The 9205-nt window shown below is 36.9% G+C and overlaps 1 protein-coding gene across 1 annotated transcript in view; it reads left to right on the plus strand.

Annotated features, from left to right (window-relative positions):
- Positions 1–9205, plus strand: part of LOC107555692 (nuclear pore complex protein Nup160-like) — a 73237-nt gene that overhangs the window by 15435 nt on the left and 48597 nt on the right. The window contains exons 12-15 of the mRNA XM_016238560.1: positions 1927–2010; positions 3656–3826; positions 7206–7305; positions 7477–7558. Coding sequence (XP_016094046.1) covers positions 1927–2010; positions 3656–3826; positions 7206–7305; positions 7477–7558 — 437 coding nt within the window. The remainder of the gene's footprint in view (positions 1–1926; positions 2011–3655; positions 3827–7205; positions 7306–7476; positions 7559–9205) is intronic.

A 9205-nucleotide genomic window follows, 5' to 3' on the forward strand; every position in this document is an offset into this window, starting at 1 on the left:
AACCTTAAACCGCATAAACACATTTCATTACACCAAATACACAAAATAATGTTCTTTTTAGCAACGTCATATGACCCCTTTAAAACAACAGATTTTTGTAAAGTTTTTATTTTTTAAAATACATTTTAGTCTCTTCTTTTATCGTCAATATTGCATGTTAATATAGTCACAGTTATTGTTTATTGACCTTATTGTCGTCTCGTATTAGTCATGGGGAAAAAAGCTTGTCAACGACCATTTTTCGTCATTGTGTTCTTTGACGGAATGAACACTACATTTGTTGAAACCCAGCAGCCAAAACGACTTGTTTTTTACTGCTTCCACATTGTGATGTGTAGCGAATCAGCTCATGGGAAATATGAATAATTAATCATAACTAGTTATAATTAATTATGAATATTTTAGATCCGCTGAAGATATTTAGCTGACCTCTCAGGGTCAACTGTCTTGTCAATTCTAAGAACGTTAATTTCCTGGTTAAGGGAACTAACTTCCTTACTGTACAAGTCTACAAAAGCTTGTAGCATAAATCTGCATGATTAAGTGACTCCAGTTATGAGCAAACAATGAACCACGTCAAGTGTGATACAAGTAAGGTTTTATTAACTACATAAACACTTAAACTGGCCCAACATACTACATAAACACTTAAACTGGTCTAACATACTACATAAACACATAAACTGGTCTAACATACACATACACACACACACAGTTTGTATAGGAAAGGGTTAAAGCTTAACCCTTTAAAGAGGAAAGAAATAAGAACATGAAGTTATTGAACCATTTGCATATTCAGCAGATCAGAGTTCAGCAGTTCAGAAACATCAGATTCTTAGTTCAAAAACACCTTTGTAAAAAGGTGTTAATGATACCTAATGTATCAATTAATAAGACTAAGTTTGAATACTTGCAAGTCTCATCTGTCTGAAAGAGAGGTTTGATGTAATCTGAAAGTTCCAGTTGATCTTTGCTGAGGTTGGTTGATGAAAAAGAACCAGTTTTGAGTCAGAGAATCTTGATGAATGGAAAAGTCGAGGCCCAAGCCTGGCATGAACTTAAGGGGGGTTGCAGAAGCGTTCTAGCTCATGTCTTCATCTTAGAATCTAACCGAACCACCGACTCTGGGCGGGTCCCTGGAGCGGGGCCTTTAAGGTCTCGGAAGAGTTACGCCTCTCAAGGTGGGCTTGTCCAATGAAAAAAACAGAAATTCCAAGCGGGAGGTTGCAATTGCTGGAGGGTTTTACGACCCTTTGTTCGAGGGCATGGTAATTTGCAAATGTAATTCGCTTGGGGTGTGGATGCACAAACTAATAAAGATTCTTAGAACACTAATATGTTGCATAGGTATAGACATACAATATACACTCTCAATTAGATCATCCGAATACTAATTCATAGATACTAAACATGGTAGGGTTATATATATGTAAGCTGACAGGAGTGTGTTTCGATTATAAGCCTGCATTAAACAGTATACTCAATTACTATCTCAAAAAACAGTATTATCTCAAAGACAGAATACACGATGACAATAATATACACAATGACCTGAAGGATCATGTGTGTTCATTCAAAGAAAGGTTTTCCTATTAATTCATTAATTAGCAAAGAAAAGTCCATCCCTTGTGGATTTTCCTTATGGACAAGGCAGTGATTTTCTCCACCTAAATTCCAGGAGGTCGTAAATGTATCTGGTGTCAGGGTTGCCATGGTAACCAGGGGGGGCCTGGTGGCAGACATCCTGGCATCCAGTTTATTGGGTGAGGGGACTGTGACGATTTGTTAAATCAAATGAAAAATGGTGTCTTATTGGTCCAGACGCTACAGATGTCTTAAAATTAAGGCCTTAAAAGGGTCTCAAATTGGAACAGGTCAATGCATAAGTTCACATTTATTTAGAAGAGTTGATTCCTTTTTTTCCAGATCTACAAGCGAGATACAGAGCGATACTCTGACTTGTCATGGGAGGAGCTGAAGAAAGAGGTTACGGTCACAGTGGAAAACGAGGTAAGGTGGTGCTATTTTCCCCTTTGTGTTAATTTCTTCATCTGTGTTTCCACTAGGGCTGTTACGATTCGTCGATTTTATTAGACAATTCGATTTTTTTAAAATCCTCAACTTCATTTTGCTCTCGTCGACTAACCGGCAAAATACCGGAAGTGGCGCATTTCACAGACGAGAATCCATAAAACACATTTAGTATGTTTTCCAAGGCTGCATGATATATTAAACCCATTTAAAAATAGTTAAGCATAATTGAATTCACAAACGCTACGATTTAATTAGCTAAATAATTATATGTGATGCAGTTCTAATACAGTATATGCTCTTTAATTATTTACATGCGTGTAGGTTAAGTGCGTCACACGGCGGTTCAGTTTACAGTAGTTCCACAGGAACTGTTATCATTTACATGTGTGGAGCGTCTCAAACTCCATCTCTGCATGTTGTTGTGAGTTTGAGTTTATTATAACGTTCATCTGGGAATGCAACATGCACCATTTCATCAGATTTGTAAGGTAAATCATTTATAAATCTACGCAAACACAGATAAATACCAGATTGAAACCGCAAATACATTGTGGTTTCAAAATAAAAGCTCAAACCCTCACTCTGAGTTTACACGTTTTGATGTCCACATATTCATTTAATTACAGTGACTATAGCATTTCTGTCCTAATGAAATGGCCAAATATTAAAGATTAAGTGGACATCTGAATGAAATGATGCTTGGTCAATATTAAACAAGTATTAGATTGCACAGTAATGTGTAAAAACAATCGTCAGGCCATTGGCGCCCTCTGCATTAGCTCTAATGTTCATAATACATTATGTATTTTAACAATTTTGTTCAATAAAACCATATGATTTCTTGCTTTTGATACTTTATTTGAACTAATTATTATTGCCTCATTGCTATTATATATATATTTTAAGTAATTTTAAAGGCTATTGTTCACTAACATCTATTTTTATTACCACAAAAAATTTATTATAATTATAGGGCACTATGAAATCAGTTTTATTTCCAAATTCATTTTTTTCCATTTTCATTTTTCTATACTCTGTTTTAATGGTTAAATTAAATTTTATTAATCAAAAAGCCTGTCTAATTAATTGAGTTTCAGTTTTATCTGTAAAACACATGGATATGTTGTCATTCTTACACTATAATACTGAACTGTAATTTGGATTATGAGATGGACACTTGCTTCTTGCACTCTGTTGCATTTTACTTTTGGATTTTATTTGGTTTAAAGTATAGTTTAATAAAATATTCTTAAGTAAAATTGGTTTTTTTTGGGGTGGGAAATTAATAGTTTAGATTAATTGATTAATCAATAAATTAGTCGATAGATTAATCGAAATAAAAAGTCATTAGTGGCAGCCTTAGTTACCACTAAACGTTGTTTTCAGCTTCAGGGCAGCGTGACCGAGTACGAGTTCTGTCAGATGTTGCATTTTACTTTTGGATTTTATTTGGTTTAATTAAAGTATAGTTTAATAAAATATTCTTAAGTAAAATTGGTTTTTTTTGGGGTGGGAAATTAATAGTTTAGATTAATCGATTAATCAATAAATTAGTCGATAGATTAATCGAAATAAAAAGTCATTAGTGGCAGCCTTAGTTACCACTAAACGTTGTTTTCAGCTTCAGGGCAGCGTGACCGAGTACGAGTTCTGTCAGGAGGACTACCGTCTGCTGCAGGTGGAGTTCTGGTCCAAGTTTTACGCCTGCTGCCTGCAGTACCAGGATGTGCTGTCCACACCACTCGCCCTGCACATCAGCCCTGCCACAGCCATGGTCTGCGTCCTCAAGAAGGTACCAGATCTGGACACAGCTGGAAGACTTCATTTAGATGAAGTCCAAAAAGTGTTTCTGTATATGTAAAAGTCAAATGAAATCAAAATGAGCTCCTGTTTTACACATTTAAGTTCTTATTTGTGTTAATAATGATTTATTCATACATAACTCTGCTTGTTTGATTGTCTCCCCAGCCTGAAACTTTTCTCATCCATAATTTGACCCATGTGATTTAATGAGCCATTTATTTATTTGAAGCAGTATTCTCTATTTGAAGATGGATAATTTCATGAGCACTGCCACAAAACTTTAGTGCTGCAAAACATCAAATACTTCTGTCTGTAATTATAATACATTACAGTTTTTCTCGATTGCTTAAACACATTTCTTGAAACTATGCCTCATATTCTCAAAACAGTAAACACAAATCCATAAGGTCTCACCCAATTCCCCAAACATCCTATTTTCAGGTCAAAATGAAGCTCTACACTCAAAACCATTCACTCTTGCTGAAAAACCAAACGTTGGCCTCAGACATCACACACAAGCCCTCAAAAACACACACACTACAACATAGTCTTACACACTGGTGAGATCAATTCAAAATACTGCAATACTGCAAAAAAACTGTAATTAGTTATGTTGCTTGTGGTTCTCCCCCTCAAGGAACTTTTCACATAATGAACACGTGTATACATTTGCAAATTTTTTTATTCCTTACTGTACAGTACAATACACCAAACAACAACAACAAATTTTCTGCCCCAGCATCACATCTTTGGTCTGGGATAGGCCAGAGAATCTCGTCAACATCACAGACTATACTGACCCTAGCTAGGCAGTGGGGGGGAAATCCTCTTGCATCCCTGATCCACCCCTGGCACGCTTCAGCTGAAATGTCTAGTCAGGCTTCTTCCATTCCATCGTCTCTGTGTCCTACAAAAATAGAAGAACTGATTACTGTAACTGTAACATCCTTTTTACAAAATTGAAGCAGACAGAAACTATCTGTATGTAAAGCAATTTGGTGCATGTGCTGTAACAGAGTACAGCACTCAAAAGTTACAGTAGAGTACACTGAGGTACACCTACCTGTCTTCCTCCCTGAAGGTTCTTATGATCGAGGCGACGGTGAAGCAACTTAAGTTTGGCTGAACTCATTGCCCAGCCTCCCTCATAGTCATACCATGGACAAGGACATGGTCAACTAGTGGCACGAATTTCATCTGAGACTCCTTGTCTCCTTGCCACTCATCCTCCTCCTCTTCCTTCACCTCTTCCTCCACTCCTTACTGCTCTTGCTCATCCTCTTCCTCCTCCTCCTCCTCTTTGGTGTCCTTGACTTTTCAATCACATCTCTCTGGATCCATTGTTCCAAAACTGAATTAACTGACTTGGGCTCTTTTATCTATCTATTGAAGGTTCTGATTGGTGTGTGATACATTTTGACTCTTAGTGTTTCCACGTGGGTAACTGTGTGCTAACTGAGCTCAAGCAATGCTGACTTGAGTGAACAATATTGAATGCTAGTGTTTTCTAAATGACAACATGGTCTAGGCAATGAGAAATGAAGGGATTTGTGTGGAGAGTTTTGCAGTGACACCTCAACAAATCTGATTCATGTGTCAAAAAGGGGAATAGTGTTTATAGTTTAGGAAAATGGGTGTGCTTTTTGATAAATGGCGTTATGGTTTTTAAATTTTAGTTCAAAAGCTTGGTGATAGTGTTTAAGCAATCGAGAGAAACTGTAATATGACTTTTTTGGTGTTAGGAACTGACCATTGACCTCTATACTTCCTAAAAAGCCCATTAAGCTTCAAACACATTGAACCTTAGCTAAGAAAGGTGGGGCATAGAGGAGAAACAATAATGTACAGTATGTGGAAAATAATGTGTTTTTGAACCTTAAACCGCATAAACACATTTCATTACACCAAATACAACAAATAATGTTAATTTAGCAACATCATATGACCCCTTTAAGTAAAAAATATATTTCTCATATAGGCCTATTTATCGTTATATATATGGGCCTATAGCCTAGCTTTATTATGTTTTTCTCTGTATGTGATATATGACTAGGGATGCACTGATACCGATACTGAGCTCTTGTACTCGTACTCGTTAAAATGCCCCGATACCAAACACCGATACCACACAGCATGTGTTAAGTGCCGTATTCATACAAAGAAACACCAACAACAGACAGCAGAATGGTTATTAGAGATTAAGGATGTCTACGAAGTACATGTATGCAATGAATATAATGTTAAAATTCAGTATTAACGCCTGTATAGCTGACGTGTGCGAGCTGATAAGCAAAGCACGCAGAGTGGGTTGAGCGAGCGGCGGCGCACATGCGCAAGCTTGTCGAGTTAATATCCCTTTCTCACAGACATCACTGGAAAGTTTGTAGTTCGGTCAGATATGTCAAAAACAAGTAAGTAAAACAATGCACAAGTTACTTAATGGTAGGGAGAGAGAGAGAGAGAGAGCTCGTGCACTTCTGTTGTGTGATCTTTAATGTTCACTCACTTAGCACACGCATCATTTGGATTAAAACGAAACCGTAAAAATAAGACCATTTATAGGGGCATTCACTATAAACATTTATTTTTAACCTTAGGCATACACGACTTTCTGGTGAAAGTGAATCTAGCAGCCTGTGTGAAATGCGCTAGGCTGCACTACTTGTCCCTCTCATTCTGCACTAGTACAAATATGTGCACGCGTTGCACTTGTTTGAGTGTTTCTGCATTATATGAGTGGCTTTGGAATATAAATCGCAGCATGTTTCAGATGGAAAAAAAAAAACGCGACTTCTATTTCTGAAAATATCACAGTTAGGAGATTTATAACGAGTGGTTCCCTGCATTATTACAGCAAAGCGCGTGATTACAGTACTAAGCCGCTGCAATGGAGCAGCTCTAATGCTATTAAATGAAAGATGATGTACCATAGAGCAAAAAAAAAAAGAACAGTGAAAGTAACAAAAACTTGTAAAATACATTTTAATGGGCATAATTAAGTGTGGAGTGAGGATACAAAATAAAATAAACTGTGACAAATTATACTCAAAAATTCTTCACATAGTGGACTACCAGTAAAACTGATACAAATTTGGGACCAAAAATTATTCAGACTGAGTCTGGAGGAAAAAAAATGAAGTTCAGGTTTGCATGAACCTGGATGACAGCATGCCCAGGAGACTACAGGCCCAGTGAAAAAAGAATGAGAGCTGAAAACTTGGGAGTGAATTAAATGTCATGAGCTGCTGTGATGTGCTGTGATGTGGTTATCGGTACCATCAAAATAAAAGTCCCATTTTCAACCCTAGCAGTCAAACAGACCAAAAACATACAGGCCGATGACTAATCTTTTTACTCTACTTTCCTAGGGCTTTGTGTCTTTCCTACTACCCTGCTTTGCTATTGACCATCTTTACCTGTCCTCGGATGATTACCTGATTTCTGAAGAGGAGACTCCAATTGCTGAGGGTAAGAGGGCAATGTCTTGAGAGACTGCTTGTTTTATAAAGGTTTTATAAAGTCTGATCCGCTCTGCAATGTTTTAATGCCATGATCTGCCCACTTAGTAAGACAACCAGCCACTGTTGACATGAAGTAATCCAGCTGTATCAGCAGTCATTAATGGTGGTCTTTTATTAGATTCAGAAATGAGCCGTGACGTCCTGCAGCTCGTTCAGTGTCTCCGCATGGTGAACGAGTCTCTTCCGGAGGACATGGGGTAGGGGACGGTAAGACCAGAATTGCGATATGCTGAATGTGACGATTAAACTTCAAAAGGCTATGATTTCATGCAGGTTCAAAGTCCGGTGCTGCACTGCTTTGTGTATAGCAGTTACCGGGGAAATAGTTATAGGTCTGCCAAAAGCGTCACCTGCTGGCAGAGAATGAACGAGCATTTTCAATAAAACTGTTGTTTTGTTCAGACAAATGCAAAAATCGACCCATGTTTTTACCCTACAAACACGCAGTGCTTTAAATGTGAACTGGCAGATCGATAATAAGACAATGCATTATAAAAATCTAAACAGTATAGGGGTGTGCGATGTGTATGCAGGGTTCCCACGCTTCTTGAAAGTACTTGAATATCAGACGCATGGATTCAAGGCCTGGAAAGTACTTGAAAACAAATATAAGTCCTTGAAAGTGCTTGAATTAAATTTGAAATAAATTTTGTTTAGTAGAATGGTGCTATTTCAAAAATTGTCCTATATGCGCTGTCAAAGACAAAACGAAATGCGCTAATGATTGGGGGTTGAGATAGGGTAGCGCGAGAAAAAAACTTGTGAATGAAAATTGCTGTGTGCAACTTTGAAAAAAAAAATATTTAGAAGCACCAGTGCGACTGACCCGATCAGCATATTTGTGTTTGCACTCGGGAGCTTAGAAGGTTTCTAACTTATTTACAACGTGTTTTTGCTGCGTTGAGTAATGTATCAGACAAATCTGTTCGTTCCTCGAACACAATGTTAATCAGAATCCACTCACTACTCAAACACCTCAGTTTTGTTCAGTGCTGAGTTCTGCAATCTCACGAATCCTCTCATTATTGCAAACAAAGTGTTGACAGGGTGTAAATAAGAGATTCATTGTGCAGTGTATGGAGCTTCGTCGATTATAATGGAACTTTGTGAGATTGCGATCAGTGAGTGGCAGCTTTTAATGATTATTAAGGGAGTTTGCAAATGTGATATTGATCTAATACAACAGTTCATTAAACAAGAAATTAATATTAAGTGACTTGCTTTGTCTGACTACAACACTATTGCCTGATTTTGCTCTATTTCATCAATGAAAATAGTTTCAAACAAAGCCACAGCTGAGCCGCTGCACATTTCCAAGCAAACACAGCGGTGTTTCGTTTATGAATGAACGTGCGTTTTTAAACAAATCTGAATCAATTACCCATTCATAAAGCCTGTCAATTGCTTCATTCCTGAATGAATTAGATGTTCGAACGAATCAGTTGAGTGAATGATTCAGTGATAAACTCAATGATTTGCCGCCACCTGCTGGCATATTTACTTTCATTTTTAAAGGATTTTTTCTGTTATTTAATTCGTTGAATATTTCTGTATTAAACATTTTATATTTAAAATATTTACCTCAACATGAATTTAATTCCACTCATGCCACCTCTGAGCTTCATTAAACATCTGAAAATACACCTACAAGCCACTTTTGTGTTCTTCTGTGCCACCTCTGTCGTACAAATACTTTTTTTAAATACTGATTTTATTTGATTGGTAACTTATTCTTATTCTGCTTGATTTTATTCTGTTTTAATTAGAAATTTTAAAAAGCTTATAAATATAATTTTTTTTAATTTGACATAAAAGATGACATACTTTTAATAAAGTTAGAAAAATGC

Source organism: Sinocyclocheilus grahami, unplaced genomic scaffold (assembly GCF_001515645.1).
Source record: "Sinocyclocheilus grahami isolate Dianchi unplaced genomic scaffold, SAMN03320097.WGS_v1.1 scaffold543.1, whole genome shotgun sequence".
Taxonomy (NCBI): domain Eukaryota; kingdom Metazoa; phylum Chordata; class Actinopteri; order Cypriniformes; family Cyprinidae; genus Sinocyclocheilus; species Sinocyclocheilus grahami.